The sequence below is a fragment of the Hippocampus bargibanti genome, linkage group LG09, assembly GCF_051943395.1.
Source record: "Hippocampus bargibanti isolate YZ-2025 linkage group LG09, ASM5194339v1, whole genome shotgun sequence".
NCBI classification, from domain to species: domain Eukaryota; kingdom Metazoa; phylum Chordata; class Actinopteri; order Syngnathiformes; family Syngnathidae; genus Hippocampus; species Hippocampus bargibanti.
The window spans coordinates 5,381,859-5,398,786 of NC_142742.1; the positions used below are offsets into that span (position 1 = coordinate 5,381,859).

The window sequence follows — 16,928 nt, forward strand, 5'->3', positions numbered from 1 at the left end:
ATGTGAAATAAGAAAGGTGTCCAGTCATTTGAGTTTCCTTTCACGTTGGCAAATGGTGTCAACGCATCTGCTGAAGCTGCAAGCCAGACTGCTGGCAACGCTCGCAACTATGTTCGCTATCCTCGGCATCAGCAATGCTTTTAAAGCACACCCTTCGCTCCAGTGCCCCTTTTGGGGACCCCAGAGGGGACGTTGGCCATTTTATGATAAAGTGTTTGTTTTGTACTCAAACATCATAGTACATGGGGAAAGTCGTGAAGATTGCATAACTGTCCATTTTTTTTTATGTTCCTGTTGTGTTTATTATTTTGCTTTGTGTTGACTATTATGTGAAGCGCTTTGTTAGAGCTGCAGCTGTTGTGAAAGCACGATATAAATTAAGGTGTATTCTATTGTATTGTATTTCGGCCCAATGTGACTTTTTTTAAAAAGTTATTGCGATACCTTAGCTTACGTACGCATTAGCTCACAAACTTTGCGCCTTACGAACATTCAATTTGAGAGAATATAATCTTGGCATACGAACTGCCGTACGAACGGTGACTAGCGGACTTGTTTTCGGCGGATGGACACCAAAACACAGGGTCGAACAGCGCCACAGTGGCTGGCGGACTAGTTTTCCACACGCACTCTGTTTGAGTGCAGATGTGGTTTGTTATCGAGTGGAGTACTTAAAGAAAACATTAAAGAAAATTATGTTTGAGCAGAAGGAGATCATCGAAAAACACGAACGAGGTGTGCGTTTGTGTGACTTAGCGTCCCAGTACGCCATTCCTACGTGTGGCTAAAGATGTTTCTGTGTTGTCTAAGTAATGGTCTCAGGCAATAGAAGAGGCTGAAAAAAACTTCTGTTGATTTGGATTCACGAAAAGCAGCTAGCAGGGCACCGTGTGAGTGAGGGCATTATCGCGGAGAAAGCACGACAACTTTACTCAGATATCATCAGGAGGCAACTACATCAACGACCATCACAAAGGTAAATAAAACGACTATTATACAGTAGAGTTTATTTTTTTAATTACAATACAATAGCACATTTATTAAACATAAAATAATGTATATTTTGTGTAGTTTTAAGGCTTATTTAGTAGAAAATTGTTTTATGGGGACCTGGGAACGGATTATTCTCATTTTTAATGGTTTCTTTTGGGAAATAAATGTTTGGCAGAGGAACTTTTCGCCTTACACACACTTTCTGAGAACCAATTAACTTTGTAAGTTGAGGTATCACTGTATATAGAAATAGTGAAGATCCTTGAAGTCTAAAAGTGATCTCGGAGGCTCTGCTATGCTATGCTAAAATGCAAGCACACAAGCAGTCGAGACCAATATAACTTCGACGGCAGTGTTTGAGATTCTTCTGGCTGGCCAATAGGTTGGTAGGATATCTCACAGCTTTTGGATTGGGGTACTTGAACTTGGATTCATACATTTTCAAGGCACTATGTGAGCGTGGTGAATATGATTTTAAAGTAAAAAAACTGGTATATTCCGATTTTGTGAAGAAATATAGCGAAAAAAAAGTATTTGCTCATTTTTGTGGCATTTGTAGTTCAGAAATTACAGCGTGTGTGTGTGTGTGTGTGTGTGTGTGTGTGTGTGTGTGTGTGTGTGTGTGTGTGTGTGTGTGTGTGTGTGTGCGCATACGCAGGATGTCTGCTGTGTTTCATAAATATATATATACTTTTTTTTTTAATTAGGTTCCCAGGGGTCAACTAATAAAGGTAAATCCAAATCCCTCGCACACCTCGTCCCCACCATGTAGAAAAAAACATGTGTGTTGGTGATTTAACTAGCTAAAGAGTGCAAACAGGATTTTTTTTTTATGATTCAACGACGAACATTAAAATCAATTAACCGAGTTACCGTATTTTCCGATGTATAAGGCGCACCCACAATGAATGGTGTATTTTCAAACTTTTTCCATCTATAAGGCGCACCGGACTATAAGTCGATGAATGAAAAGTTACTCTGCAACAATGCCGACAAACACCTCAGGCTACTACATGAGAACTACTTGCACGCAGGCGTTCTTACGGATAATCACGATTTGTCACGCCAGCAATTCCTTTGTTTTGAAACAGCACAAGATGAAAATGATCACGCTATAGCAACTTACCTTGTACGGCAAGGCTAGCCAAGCGGGTGGCTTGTTCTAAAGTGCACGAGATGCGACCTTCCAACACGTCCTTCTTCAACTGTAGATAATACTGATATCTGTGGTGAAAAAAAGATGTGGTCATTTTAGTACAACAATGGACAAGCGGTCAAAAAATGTCAAAGAATACAACTGAAATATTCTTTAGCACAGCATGTGGCTAAATAAGAAATGTCATGGGAATTAAACACAATGGTTAGATTACATTAGATGAGCCTTTATTTGTCTCACCGTGGAGAATTTAACATTTCACAGCACAGCAGCAAAAATGAAATGCAGGAGCTGGCAGCCACTTTCGCGGCGCCATCTTGAAGTAAAAAAATAATCAAAAAAACTACAATAACAAATAATGTGACACAATACAAAAAATCTTGGAAGTAATCTATGGAAGTAAGAGGAAAGGAAGAAGTAGAAAAAAGAAAATACAGGAGCTGCTGTAAAGGCAGCCACTCTCGCGGCGCCATCTTGAAGTAAAAAAAAACTACAATAATAAATAATGTGACACAATACAAAAGACAGTCTTCAATTTTGGAAGTAATCTATGGAAGTAAGAGGAAAGGAAAGGAAGAAGTAGAAAAAAAAATACAGGGTCTGCTGTAAAGGCAGACATTTTCGTGGCGCCATCTTGAAGTCAAAACAACTAGTAAAAATCGAGCTGGCTAGCTAGCTATTTGCTATCTATTTGCTATCTGGCGGGCTAGCTGGCTATCGAGCTATCTGGCTGGCTACCTAGCTGGCTATCTATTTGCTGTCCATTAGCTGTCTGGCTGGCTAGCTATCTATTAGCTATCTAGTTATCTCGATATCTATTAGATGGCTGTTAGCTAGCTTGCTATCTATTCGAGTTCTTTTGGGTTGAGTGAACGCTGGCGCGTGTGGTTGCCGCTGCTCACCCACAGGAAGAAAAACTTATCCCGTGACTGTAAAGTGACCTTGAGAGTAAAACGCGCTTAGGAATGAAATGTATTATTATTATTATTAACAAAGCTAAATAAATAATTTGACAACACAAAAGACAGACGGTCATTCAATCTTAAGCACTTTCTGCACGTTCTTGTTGTATGAAGCAGTTGTAGATGAAACAGGAGAGGATCAAAGCGTCCTTTTCACCAGTGGATCAGCAATGCCATGTTGAAATGTGCACATCTGCTACAAGCTAAATGTTGAAAGCAAACACGCAGCTGTAGCATCCATTGACGGAAACAGATTGTCTCGAATCTCCTGTCCCGCGTAAATCCGCTTCAATTCCAAGCTGCGACTGTATAGTGTTGCCTGCTCCCGCTTGCTGCAATATTGTCGTTTCCATATCCTTTACAGATTCTGTTAAATTACCGAGTGGCATCAAAGTCATTTAAAAAGAAAACGTTTTGGGGGGATTTAACAAAATAAAACGTTACCTTGTGATCTCCTGCTGCAGCTGGGCGACACTCGGAATGTAGAAAACCACTCCGAAGTAGACAGTAGGCTCCACGCCATACTTGTCTAGCTGCTTCTTCAGTGGTTTCTCCAGGTCAATCCACCTCTGCTGGTTCTGCTTGTTTAGATACCATAGACTGAAGAATGTTATCTGGTGGATGGAGAAAACACAAGTATCACATGACAGAAAGCGGTTTTAAGCTCTCGTTTGGAAACAATAAAAACAGGGGCAAATTTTCAGGTTGTATACTTCCCGACAAATTCTAAATCCTATAACTTTTAGAGATTTATGCTCGCTAGCAAATTTGTGTTGGTTCCTTGTTGGATGACGTTTCTACCTGATCATGTCCACTTCCAAAATTATAAGACTAAAAAGTGTACTCTTCACAACCCCTTTGATAGTATGTTATTTTTTTCACAACAATTTTAGACTTTCTAAACTGCACGACATTTTTTCACTGGCTTCTTACTTAGGAGGAACAATACTTGTACAGTGATACCTCAGCTTACGAACTTAATACGTTCCCAGAAAGTGTGTGTAAGGCGAAAAGTATGTCTTCCAAACATTAATTTCCCATAGGAAACCATTAAAAATGAGAATAATTCGTTTCCAGGTACCCATAAAACATAATTTTCTACTAAATAAGCCTTAAAACTACAGAAAATATACCTTATATATGCATAATAAATATGCTATTGTATTGTAATTAAAGAAATAAACTGTACTGTATAATAAAATCATTTTATTTACCTTTGTGATGGTTGTTGATGTAGTTGCCTCTTGATGATATCCGAGTGAAGTTGCCGTGCTTTCTCAGCGATAATACCCTCACTCACACTGTCCCATGCTAGCTGCTTTTCGTTAATCCAAATCAACAGAAGTTTTTCAAGCTCTTCTATTGCCTGAGACCGTTGCTTAGACAACACAGAAACACCCTTAGCCACATGTAGCAATGGTCGACTTAGCGTACTGGTACTAGGACGCTAAGTCACACAAACGCACACCTCGTTCGTGTTTTTCCATGATCTCCTTCTTCTGCTCGACTGTAATTTTCTTTTGTGTCCTCTTCTGCTTAAAACTAGCATGTGGTGGGGTCTTTTTCAGTCCCAAAAAAGCAAACGTATCCACTCGATAGCAAACCACGTCTGCACTCAGAGAAAGGGGGTGTGGAGAAGTAGACCGGCAGCCACGGTGGCGCTGTTCGGCCGTGTGGTTTGGTGTTCTTCCGCCAAAAACTAGTCCGCCAGCCATTGTGGCGCTCCGCGTTTCCCGAAAACTAGTTAGTGTATGCGAAGATTATATTCTCCCAAATTTAATGTTCGTAAGGCGAAAGGTTCGTTAGCTAAAGCGTTCGTAAGCCGAGGTATCACTGTACAAAACAAACCTAATATGGGCAACGAATAAGCCAAAACCCACGTCAAATTCTGACATACCTCTCTTAACTCCAATCTCTGGGCGACTGCCTCCAAACATTCCTGCCCGGTGCTCTCCACTGACAGTGTAAACTCCAAAAACTCGCCATTGAGCTGCTGGATGCGAGTGACCAGGCAGCTCTTGCTGGAAACGGTGTATCGTCTGGTGCGCTTGAGCTTCAAGCCGAAAGGCAATGGCATAATTCACGCCTGGTGCAGATTCTTCGTGACTAGTCCTCACAAATGACTTGCCTCGCCGTCAGTTCTAATAAAACCTGATGAATGGTAAAAGTCACGAGGCTCATTGTAAGGCAAACCTGAAAAAGGTGACAAGATAGATTATTTGCGTGGAAACATCAAAATTATGAGAAGATGTTTATGGCAAACATATCAAAAATATTGCGTCTGGCATTATTTTAAAGTGACAATAATATGACTCACTTATTTAGGTACACAACATGGTCAGATTAATAGAAGCACCCCTCAATATGTAATTATTTGGTCTGACTTTGTATTTTAACGTTGTAAAGTCGCAACTGCTAAAAGCAATGGTTTTTTTTTTGGCTAAATTGTGTCATTTAGCCAAACGTTTGATATACATCCATTCACTCATTTTTCGATCTGATTTATCCTCATGCTGGAGCCGATTGTCGTTGTAGGCGGGGACACCCAGAACCCAGCCAATCACAGAGGTTTTATATATTGATTAACAAATCATATAATTAGATACAAAAGTGTAAATAACTTTAAATGGTTCCATTAGACAATTTATATCTTAATTTAGAATACGACTTCAATTTGCATAAATTAGTCGGATCCAAATACTGTGTAGCACTAAATCCCGGTTCAATTTAGCCAAGGTTCGAATGAACTTTTCGCCAAACTTTGCTTCAATCCAACTACTGCTACTTTAGCATCAAGCGCACTATAAGACCATGAAATCAAAGCGATCGCCCCGGTGCTTCATGTCGTCTCGGTAGTTGCCAGCCAGATGATTTTACACGCAGAAACACAACAGTTGGCTTAAGCTTGCTAACATACGCCCAGCAAATAGACGACACCCGCGAGTAGCTGACGTCGCCGGTAAATATTTTGGCTGGAAACTATTGACGTTACCGTTGAGCCGCCGGGAGAGAATTTAAATGTCGGATGAGGGCTTGACTCCAAGCGATCGCTCCACCGTAAAAAAAAACTTGTTGTTTTTTATTAAACCTTCAAAATAACTACACTAAATGGCGAGTGTGTCCGTTCCTGTGTGAAGGCGAAAATATCCCTCTTCGACCTGCATCACTCAAGTTCCAAGCGTGTTTTGCTTCCTGGGATTGGAGGCGCAACAAGTGTCTTCATGCGCGGATCTACAACTTTTGTATTTGTGTTTTATTACTCGATTAAAAGTCTAACAAAAAAAACATTCCGTATATTTAAATGGATTTGGGTTATAAAAAATGACACATTGGCTTAAATTCGTCAATGAGATGTAGAAAAACGTGTATTAGTCGGACCGTCGCGGAGGGATACACGGATATTTTCGGGGGAGCCGTGACCTCAGACAGCTGGAATGCCGAATGGTGAGAATGGTCCGAATGAGGCAGCTGCCTGGACCGGCTGGCCGCTGACCTCCATGTTTACCTTCCTCCTCGGCTCACAGCACTTATCCTTCACCCTAAACATCGCATTGTGCAACGGTACCGGCTTTTGTTTGCTAAATAGCCACCACAGTCACGACCCCCCCACCCCACCCCGTGCCCAATTATACGGCGTGCAAATATTACGTCTTGTAGTAATATTTATTGCAAATTGAAAAAGACACCGCGGTGACTAACTCTTTAAAGAAACTCAGCAGCATATTCTAATGACGCAACTCATTTCACACGTAACATAAAATACATGAAAAAACAGCCCGTGTAAAATACGCCAAACTGCAGTGACCTCTCGCTACTTCGCGGTTCACTTATCGAGGTTTCAGTGCAGTGTTGTAATTTATTGTGCTGACGTTTAAGAAAAAAAAACTTTTGTTTCTGAATATAACCCTGAATTCATATTACCACACATATCACTATATTTCATATTATGATGATAATAAAAACCTGCTCAAGATGAATCTAGTTTACAGTGAGCTCGGCCTGTAGCGTCGTAGCTTAGCATTCAAGGCTAACAAACGTGATAGTTGACATTCCCTGTACATTCTCGTTCATGTGTGCCTTGAAAGTACATTTTATCGTTGGGAGTTATTTTAAGCACTTTTCACGCTTTTTTGTGTATTATTTTTAATAAGACTGTTTTTGTGAAGTACTTTGTGAAAAGTGCTATGTAAATAAATCTTACTTAATCTTACTTAGATGAGAAAAAAAGGAAACCGTTGTTGGCCAGTGATATTAATTATTAATGAACAAGGCATATTCAGTATTTGGTTCATTTTTTGGTGTTTTCGGGGGTAAAATGACATTCGTACATTTTCACAGTGACACAGCATTCCGCAGTGAGATACAATTATTTGATATTCACCACCACCAGCAGCATGTGATGTGATGTATAAAACACAACTTTCGGGCCTAAAATGGCCATTTAGGTCAGGATGTGACCTGTGACTGACTGGCGACCAGTGCAGGGTAGTTTGTCGTTTGTCCAGAGTTAGCTGGGATGGACAGTGACAGTGAGTGGGATAAGTTCTGTTGAAAATGTTGGGTGGATTTCTTTGCAAACATTAGACAAAAACGTCGAATTGTATGAAATCTATATTGTTTGTTGTGTTGGATCACACTTGCCCTTGTCTGGGTTCTGTGTGAAAAGAAAATATAATGCAGCAAGATTTTAAGTGCAATAGTCAAAAGTCATCGTCGCTGACTGAAGCCAGTGTATTGATTTGGTGCTCACTGGAAGAGTCCAAGTTGTCACCTTGTGGGTGTTTATCGACACGCAACGACTCTGAAAATCTTCTTTCCAAGTCTTCAAGCTCTTCGGATTTTTCTTGTACCGATGACTCTGCTTGAACCTGAAGATGGTCCTCCTGTTTGTCATAATCGTCAACCTCTTCCGGCTCCGTCGCGACCGCTTGGGAGTCTTCATCCTTCTCTTCGAAACTACTCACATACTCGCTTGTGCCCTCTTCTGTTTTTTCATTCGGTGTCGGAAGAGAACTTAATTCAGGAGACCAAAGCGTCGCGGAACTCAACATGTGCTCAGGAGAACGCTCAGGAGAATTGTTGCTATTCCTCACGTGATCAGAGAAATTGTTGTCCACTTTGCTTTTCACCTCCTCTGGAGGCGATTCGGGCATGACAAGAATGGACTCCAGCAGGTCTTTTTTTCCAAGCTCCTCGTTAGAGGACGGAGCGGAAGGCTCGTCCAGGTTATTGCGCAGGATGTCCAGAAGGTGGCGCATTTTAGCCTAAAAGAACAAAGACCATGAATCCTTCACTAGCCTCAATATTTATGACTAAATATCAGAACCAGGCCGCCTGTTCTGCACCCCAAGAATACTCACTTCATCCAGACGTTGCAGATTCATATCAATATGTCGCTGTATCACCCGGTTGAGGACCCTTGAAGGAGACATGGACATATAATACCCCCGCACCCTGTTAGCGTCACGTACGCCAGCCAATCTAAAGTGGTTTTTAACCCAATTTCACAAAAAAAAGAGCCCTCAGGCTGAAAAAGATGACATCAAAGCGCTAGGTTCTTCCGTCACGCCGACCTCTCACTCTGTCCATGTCACTTTTTTAAGGGATCTCTCCATCTTGGGACCTTCAAGCAAAGCTTGTTTTTTTTATACTGATGCCTCAGCTTACAAACTTAATTGGTTCCCAGAAAGTGTGTGTAAGGTGAAAAGTGTGTCTTCCAAACATTAATATCCCATAGGAAACCATTAACAATGAGAATAATCCATTCCCAGGTCCCCATAAAACATAATTTTCAACTAAATAAGCCTTAAAACTACACAAAATATACCTTATTTTATGTATAATAAACATGCTATTGTATTGTAAATAAATAAGTATAATAAAGTCGTTTTATTTACCTTTGTGATGGTCGTTGATGTAGTTGCCTCTTGATGATATCCGAGTGAAGTTGCCGTGCTTTCTCGGCCATAACACCCTCACTCACACTGTCCCCAGCTAGCTGCTTTTCATTCATCCAAATTATCAGAAGTTGTTCAACCTCTTCTATTGATTGTAAAGTGGCCTTGAGAGCTTTGAAAGGCACCTAAAATGTAATGTATTCTTCTTATTATTATTATTGCCTAAGACCATTGCTGAGACAGCACAGAAATACCCTTAGCCACACGTGGTCAACTTAGCATACTGGTACTGGGACGCTAAGTTACACAAACGCACACCTCGTTCGTGTTTTTGGATGATCTCCTTCTTCTGCTCGACCGTAATTTTCTTTTGTGTCTTCTTCGGTTTAACACTAGCCTTTTTCGGTCCCATAATAGCAAAGGTACTCGACTCGGTAACAAACCACGTCTGCACTCAAAGAAAGGCGGTGACGAAAACTAGTCCGCCAGCCACCGTGGCGCCTTGTGGTTTGGTTCGCCCGCCGAAAACTAGTTCGTATGCCAAGATTATATTCTCGCGAATTTAATGTTCGTAAAGCGAAAAGTTCGTGAGCTAAAGCGTTCGTAAACTGAGGTATCACTATATATATTTTTGCCCTTTGAGCCTTCTCTCAGATCGATACCGAAACATTAAAATGATCATAGCAATCGTAGAACAGGAAATGACACCTCTCACCTGTCAGAGACCGATCCTCTGGACAAGATGTCTTCCGTTACATCGTTAATAAATTCGAGGTACATTAATTCTTCATCCCTGTCAAAGAACAGATTATTGCCCTTTCAAAATACATGATTGATATTTATGCATTAAAGGGTGATGGAAATAAACTTACTCTGCAGTTGGAGACATATTTCTGCCCTCGAAGGAGAACCTAATAGAAAGTATTGCTTTAATAAAGCATACGGAGTCATGGAATTTCGTATGATTTTACCTGGTGGAATAGTCGACGGGATCATTGTATTGGTTTGTGTTTATTTGTTGTTTTGGCGTTATTAAATATGTGCCGACGTGGTCGTCCTCTGCCAACTGTTGCTCTTTATTGAGTTCCTGGGACAAAAATTCATATTGACAGTAACAATGAAATCGCAGCACAACTCTGTAAATGCCAGTTTGTGTGTGTGTGTGATATTTAAAAATTACACTTCTATAAATTGACATTTTTTTCCCCATTTTTCCCGGTAATGAGGGTGTGCAAACTTTTGCAACAACATTACATCCTTTATTTTTTACTTCTACTGTCACAAAAGTAAATAATTTTCCAAATAAGTATGTGACACATTAACTCATTTACTGCCAGATGATGTGCAAAAAAATATGTTCACCCAGTGCCAGGGTTTTTGTCATTTTCACTCAAATTGCAGGACACACAGAATATTGACTTTTAGGATTACATAAACATTCAATTCAGCATTAGAAACCTAGGCTGACTTTAGAAAAAAACATGGTGAAAAAAGTTAATTCCTAAGTTATATGGGTCTGGAGTTATATGAGCTTGAAATGGGGACGGGTGTACAAAATACAATACATACATATTGATTTATATCGCGCTTTAACAACAGCTGAAGCTGTAAGAAAGCACTAACATGGACAATTTTAAATTTATTCAGGAATTGAGTATAGAGCGCTATTCCCGAATTTGTTCGGGTTTTGGTTTCTCTTGCAGGGGGTGTCGATAAAGCGCTGCTCAGACCCCTGGCAATGTTTCTTACCTTCCACGAGGGGGCAGCATTTCCCTTTTTCCCATGTAAGCGCTTTGTTCCAATTTAAGCTGTTAAAGCGCTAAATAAACCAATATGTATGTATTGCATGGTACAGCCACCCTCACTTCAAGCTCATATAACTCCAGACCCATATAATTTACTATAGTGATACCTCGTCTTACAAACCCTTTAGCTAACAAACTTTTCGCCTTATGAACGCTAATTTGTTGATTTGGATTAACGAAAGGCAGCTAGCAGAGGACAGTGAGTGAGGGTATTATCGCAGAGAAAGCACAGCAACTTCACTCGGATATCATCAAGAGGCAACTACATCAACGACCATCACAAAGGGAAATAAAACGACTTTATTATATAGTACGGTTTATTTCTTTAATGACAATACAATAGCACATTTATTATATGTAAAATAAGGTATATTTGATGTAGTTGTAAGGCTTATTTAGTAGAAAATTATGTTTTATGGGGACCTGGGAACGGATTATTCATTGTTAATGGTTTCCTATGGGAAGTTAATGTTTGGAAGACACACTTTCTGGGAACCAATTAAGTTCGGAAGCCAAGGTATCACTGTAATTAACTTGTTTTTCTGATGAAAGAAGAGACTCAAAGGTTTCTTACGCTGTATTGAATGTTTATGTAGTCCTAAAACTCAATACTAAGTGGGTCCTGGAATTTGAGTGAAAATGACAAAAACCCTGGCACTGGAGTGGACATTTTTTTTTTGCACGTCTGGCAGTGAATGAGTTAATGGCCAAACGTTTCAATGGCAAATTTACCTGAGGTGGCTCATCTAACTCCAATGTTTGCTGTCCAGCTTTGGCCCTACACAAAGGAGGTAAAAACAATATGAATCAATCCTAAAAACATAATAGGGGACATTGCAGTGTGTACCTTTTCTCCGATTTTGAGTCATCGCAATCCTGAACGGCGAGATGGACGCTCCGCGGTGCTTGATAGTAGCGATAACTCGACAGGTATGAGCTCTTTTCCGACTTGAGCATCTTGGGCGTGAAAGGTTTATCTTGGGTGAAATGCTGCGAATGTTTCTCAAGTAAATCTCCGCTGTACGTTTTCTGCGCGGGATCACGAAACGCCTTGAGGAAGTTCGGTTCACTGGAGGTGCACAAATAACTCGCCGACGGCCGCCTGTGGGATGTCGGATCCTGACTTCGGAACTTGAGTTCCGCGGCAGAATGAGGGCGATGATGATGATGATGATTTTTTGGGGTGACTTTAGTTGCAGAAGGGACTTCCTTTGCATGAAAGGAGCTGCTAAATCCAGGGGTTGAGTGCATGGAGTTTCTTGAGCAGAGGAAGGGCCTGTATTCAGATTGCATGGAACATCGACTCTGAAAAAGACCCCCCAAAAATAGTAATTGGGCTAATATGGATAATTGCATGCTAATAATCTAGCTGGCTATATAGCTAGCTATCTAGTTGGATACTTTGCTAGCTATCTATTTGCTAACTAGCTATCTGGCTGGCTACCTTGCTAGCTATCTATTAGTTTCTCCGGGTTGAGTGAACGCTGGCGCATGTGGCTGCCGCTGCTCACCCATTGCAAAACTTATCCTGTGACTGTAAAGTGACCTTGAGAGTTTTGAAAGGCGCTTATAAATGAAATGTATTCTGATATTATTATTATTATTAGCCCTGCTCCAGTTCGGTATTAAACACCCAAGTGTTTTTGTAACATGGTTAAAATGATGCCCATAGCTACGTGTGGCTAAGGGTGTTTCTGTGTTGTCTAAGCAACGGTCTCGGGCAATAGAAGAGGTTGAAGAACTTCTGTTGATTTGGATTAATGAAAAGTAGCTAGCAGGGGACAGTGAGTGAGGGTATTAGCGCCGAGAAAGCACAGCAATTTCACTCAGATATCATGAAGAGGCAACTACATCAACGACCATCACAAAGGGAAATAAAATGACTTTATTATATAGTATGGTTTATTTCTTGAATCACAATACAATAGCACATTTATTATACATAAAATAAGGTATATTTTGTGTAGTTTTAAGGCTAATGTACTCGAAAATTACGTTTTATGGGCACCTGGGAACAGATTATTCTCATTTTTAATGGTTTCTTATGGGACATAAATGTTTGGCAGACGAACTCTTCGCCTTACGCACACTTTCTGGGAACCAATTAAGTTCTTAAGCCGAGGTTTCACTGTAATTGTAAATACCGTTCCTGAAAAGGTTCAAGTGGGCTTACGTGGGCCGAGTAACATGAAGCTCTGCTGGTCCTGTGAGAGAGCGAATGTGCTGACTGGGGACGACTTCCTTTCTTCAGACGCTCTTGTTTCATCCGGTCGCTGTCTGTCACGGAATCATTTCGGAATAGCTCATCAAGCAAGCACATTCTCGCACACAGCAAGATACAATATGGCTCCTTTAAATTGTGAGTGTGACTTACACTTCACGCTCTGCTTAAGGCTTTTGGGTACTGAGGTGTCGATTACAGCTGCAAGAAAACGCAAGGAAATATTTATTTTTTTCACAGACAGCCAAAGTGACACATTGTGGTCTTTGACTATTAAAAAAAAACACCCACCTTGAGCGGAATAAATCCTTTTGTAGTGAGACATCATGTGGTCTGTAATCAGAGTTTGGGCCCACCGGCTAGAGGAGTGAGGAGTAAATGCTGAAAAAAAATACGGTAATAAGAATCAGTTCTCAAAATCAACAAATGAAAGCTTAAAAAATAATTAGCAATACTCACGGCTGCTTTTCAATGCCTGGCTTCTAATGTTTAGGTTAAGGCTGGATCCGGTAGCAGATAATACCCTCCCTAAAATAGGAAAATAAATAATTTGAATCCTGATCCAGATCAATATTAACAGTACTGTTTTCTAAAACACCCGTCCTTATTTGTCTTATTGATAACCAACTAACGCATATTTTGCATTAATTATCATTTCGGGTATTTGGTTAGTTTTACATATCTATATTTTAAACATGATCTTAAATAAATGCTATATTATCCCAAAACAACATTCGTCACACACAAACACATCGAATGCTAACGTTTAGCAACGTTACGTACTTCTTCTCGACTCCATATCGACTCTAAACTCAGCGTATCCCATTTTCGCCAGAACTATTCCCAAACCGCCACGGCCAAGCCTCAATACACCCAGAAAGCACAACGCCGTTGATTGTTGACATTTTATCGACGCGAGACAATGATTAATGAGAAAGTAAAGCTAGCTTCTTAAGGTAGTTAGCGGAGGATTGCAAAGCTTCACCGTCGCCATGTCGGTTGCTAAGAATGACGACGTCACTTCACACAACTGGCGCATGCGCATATGTCAAACAGAGAAACCGGAAGTTTAACAACGATGATGGTTTGAAACTCGTTTGTTTTAAAGCGAGGTTGGAATAACGTCGACATCAGACGTAGAATCGAGATAGTGAGGTTAATATTTACATTTATAAATAATACAAACTTTAAATGGGACACACTGTACCAGCCCCTACATCCCTAGAGCCTCCCAGCCAAATGAGAAAGCTAGAAAAAAAAGCTATTAATATTGCAAATTACTCAGCTATAATATTGCAAAACTGTCTTTTTACTTTAAACTCCCGATCAAATATAACTCATTCAAATATCGGTAAACAAAAACAGAACATTCCTTGACTTTTAAGGCCTAAAAAATAACATTGGAATTATAATATCAGCAGATTTTACCTTTTTATAAGGTGAAAAAAGAAAAAAATTCATGTAAAAAAATGAAATGAACTGCATAACTGCACAAAATGTTAAAATAAAATGTAAAAAGAACTACATAGTGCAAAGTACAAAAATACAGTATAAATCATATATGATATATGTAACTGTATTTACTCTACATAAGAGGGCTGTGCTATTTACAATGTATAAGTCCAGTTTTTTTTCCCACGTGTGTCTCATTGCGAATAAATTCAGGTTACAGCACAGAGTATAGTTTCAAAAAAAAGCCTAATTTGCCATGTTGCCCTACAACAAACATGAAATCTAAATGCCTCCCAGGTGCATCTTTCATTCAAAATAATTAATAATCAAATACTCACACACTGCGGCAATATAATTGTAACCTCATCTGGATATTGCATAGTGGTCTGTCCCCTGTGCCCATAATCAAATAAAATCCCCAAATTACCCTAATAATTACCATATTTTCCGGTGTATAAGGCACATCCAAAATGCTTTGTTTTTCTCAAAAGATGACCCCGAGCCTTATACGCTGGTGCGCCTTATATATGAAGTAATATTGATCCACAACAGGTCTCGCAACGACTGTTAGCAGCCACCGACTCCACCCCCCCTGCCATAGAAGTAGTGCACAACCTTCCCCAGCCTCCACTGTAGTGCCTTTTAATGCGGTTAGCCTTATATTTGAAAAGCATTTCTATATTTATTATATTATTATTTTATTATTATTATTATTATATTTGGGAAACTTTTCTATATTTACATATTATATTTGAGAATCTTTTATGTAGTTATATATTGTATTTGGAAAACTTCTTTTCATTCCTTCGGTGTGCACTTTATATTCCAGTGCACCATATACACCATTACGTCAGATTTTTTTTTTTTTTCTTAGAGATCCCCCAACCCAATGTCTGATGCTCATCAATAATTCATGTCCTGCTCATACATATGAATGATGTCACAGTGGAGGTCCACCAATGGTTGGGCGTGACCCACCGCTTTGCACCATGTGCTCACACACACTCACGGGGTACCTGCAACGATGATGGAATCATAATAAAAATCTACATTTTGCCTTCCGGGGAAAACATCAAGAGTGAGTATCGGAAATGTGTATTTGACGTTGGAATAGATTTCAGGAGGATATTTTTGTGTGCTTGAGTCGACACTAAAAGACAATTGAGAGCAAGCGAAAGGAAACAGCATTCGTTATTTTACGCCCTCGTTGTTCTACGAGAGGCGAGTGCGTAAAGTTGGGTGGGCACCCGCAGGGATTGCCAGTCGCTAGTGTGCGTATATTGATGTTTGTATGGGGGGGTTTATGGTTTGCCCCTCGCTCGAAAACAGATGTATCTCACTTGGTCCAGACGAGATTCAGGAAAAAAAGGAGGGGACTCTCGATCAGGAGACAATGCGGTTATTTGCTCGCCTTGTCCTTAGCAGACACGACCTGAAAAGAAGACATGTCTGAAGATGAGGGGAAATATTACTTAAATCCGTTTATTTTGATTTTCTGAAATGGTTACTTTGTTTTCTACCCACGGTTTTCATTTATTTATTCATTAGAAGTATTTTGTAAAAGATGAAATTCCCCATCGAAAACCCGAGGAAACAAGTTAACTGGGAGCCCGAAGGTTAGTACTTTTCAAAAATGATGTTAAAATAATAGACATGAGGCGATATTTGTAATGTGCTTCGTATTTTTTGTTTTGTCATTTATTTTACGAATACATGTTCTTAAAGACACGTAATTATTACTAATATGTATAGTCCTGTAGACTTTGTATATACTTTTTTTCAAATTTTGCATTTAAAAACAAACTACTGGAGGCTCGTGACAAAGCAAGTTCGCACAAACAAAAAGTAATGTCCGATCAAAGAGAGCAAAAGGGGTAAACTTGCATTCAATTGACATGTAAAATACTCTTTTGTACATGAAACTGCATCATTTTTAAATGTTAATTCTTGTGTTCACGTCCACGTGACGTAATATCGATTAAATGCAATATTGTCTGTATTTTGTTACCGGAAGTTTAAGCTATAATTGTCGGAGTTTGACGACCTCCGTACACGAGGCTGAGATGTTGTCCCCTTCTCCGGGAATTACGTGAAAAAAACTAGCAGAATAAAAATGGGCCGTTTTGTTTTGACTAGTCACAAAGCTGTCGAATCACTGCTAATGTTGAGAATTCATTCAAATGTAAGTAGAAGAAATGTGACACATTTACATTTCACCTCAAACGTCAATTCACTCAGTCACAGCAGTTTGGAACTTCGCTTGCTTCCCATGCACAGCAGGTATCAGATGGAAAATATGGCTTTCCATTCGAGCCTTATTCAATTAGTCACAATCAATAGGAAGCTGAGTTAGTGCCTCGGATTTTAAATGGGTGTGGACGTCACAAGCAACTGTAATGCAATTTAGATTATAAAACACTATAGTAGTAGCTCGAAGGGCGA

At 39.9% G+C, this 16,928-nt stretch overlaps 3 protein-coding genes across 7 annotated transcripts in view; 1 reads left to right on the forward strand and 2 right to left on the reverse strand.

Moving 5' to 3' along the window:
- Positions 1–6,260, reverse strand: part of ptpn21 (protein tyrosine phosphatase non-receptor type 21) — a 23,091-nt gene extending 16,831 nt beyond the window's left edge. For both annotated transcript variants that reach the window (XM_089003940.1, XM_089003939.1), the window contains exons 1-4: positions 6,104–6,260; positions 5,009–5,304; positions 3,556–3,725; positions 2,120–2,217 (exon numbers count right to left, since the gene is read on the reverse strand). In XM_089003940.1, coding sequence (XP_088860066.1) covers positions 2,120–2,217; positions 3,556–3,725; positions 5,009–5,188 — 448 coding nt within the window. In that variant the 5' untranslated portion in view covers positions 5,189–5,304; positions 6,104–6,260. The remainder of the gene's footprint in view (positions 1–2,119; positions 2,218–3,555; positions 3,726–5,008; positions 5,305–6,103) is intronic.
- The window catches only part of kcnk10b (potassium channel, subfamily K, member 10b), a 51,413-nt gene that overhangs the window by 14,718 nt on the left and 19,767 nt on the right, over positions 1–16,928 (forward strand). The window contains exon 1 of one of the 3 annotated variants that reach the window (XM_089003941.1): positions 15,366–15,564. The exons of 1 other annotated variant lie outside the window; for it this stretch is intronic. In XM_089003941.1, coding sequence (XP_088860067.1) covers positions 15,417–15,564 — 148 coding nt within the window. In that variant the 5' untranslated portion in view covers positions 15,366–15,416. Of the gene's footprint in view, positions 1–15,365; positions 15,565–16,035; positions 16,103–16,928 lie in introns of those variants that run through there. One more of the 3 variants, XM_089003942.1, reaches the window with a different exon arrangement.
- Positions 6,761–14,035, reverse strand: spata7 (spermatogenesis associated 7). 2 transcript variants are annotated; one of them, XM_089003944.1, is made up of 12 exons: positions 13,818–14,035; positions 13,494–13,562; positions 13,326–13,415; positions 13,188–13,235; positions 12,987–13,090; positions 11,661–12,118; positions 11,546–11,591; positions 9,980–10,095; positions 9,881–9,919; positions 9,724–9,801; positions 8,472–8,529; positions 6,761–8,375 (listed from the first exon to the last, which is right to left on the reverse strand). In XM_089003944.1, the coding sequence occupies exons 1-12, from the start codon at positions 13,858–13,860 to the stop codon at positions 7,812–7,814; spliced, it is 1,713 nt and encodes a 570-aa protein (XP_088860070.1). In that variant the 5' UTR covers positions 13,861–14,035; the 3' UTR covers positions 6,761–7,811. The 2 variants fall into 2 exon arrangements, with proteins under 2 accessions (XP_088860070.1, XP_088860071.1); XM_089003945.1 differs by lacking the exons at positions 13,494–13,562; positions 13,818–14,035 and having other exon boundaries at positions 12,987–13,086; positions 13,326–13,413.

Coding starts and splice junctions, on each gene's coding strand:
- spata7 (XM_089003944.1), bottom strand. CDS start 13,860: ATGGGATACGCTGAGTTTAGAGTCGATATGGAGTCGAGAAGAA. Junction 13,236..13,325: donor AAGGATTTATTCCGCTCAAG/GTGGGTGTTTTT, acceptor GTTTTCTTGCAG/CTGTAATCGACACCTCAGTA. Junction 11,592..11,660: donor GACTCAAAATCGGAGAAAAG/GTACACACTGCA, acceptor TCCTTTGTGTAG/GGCCAAAGCTGGACAGCAAA.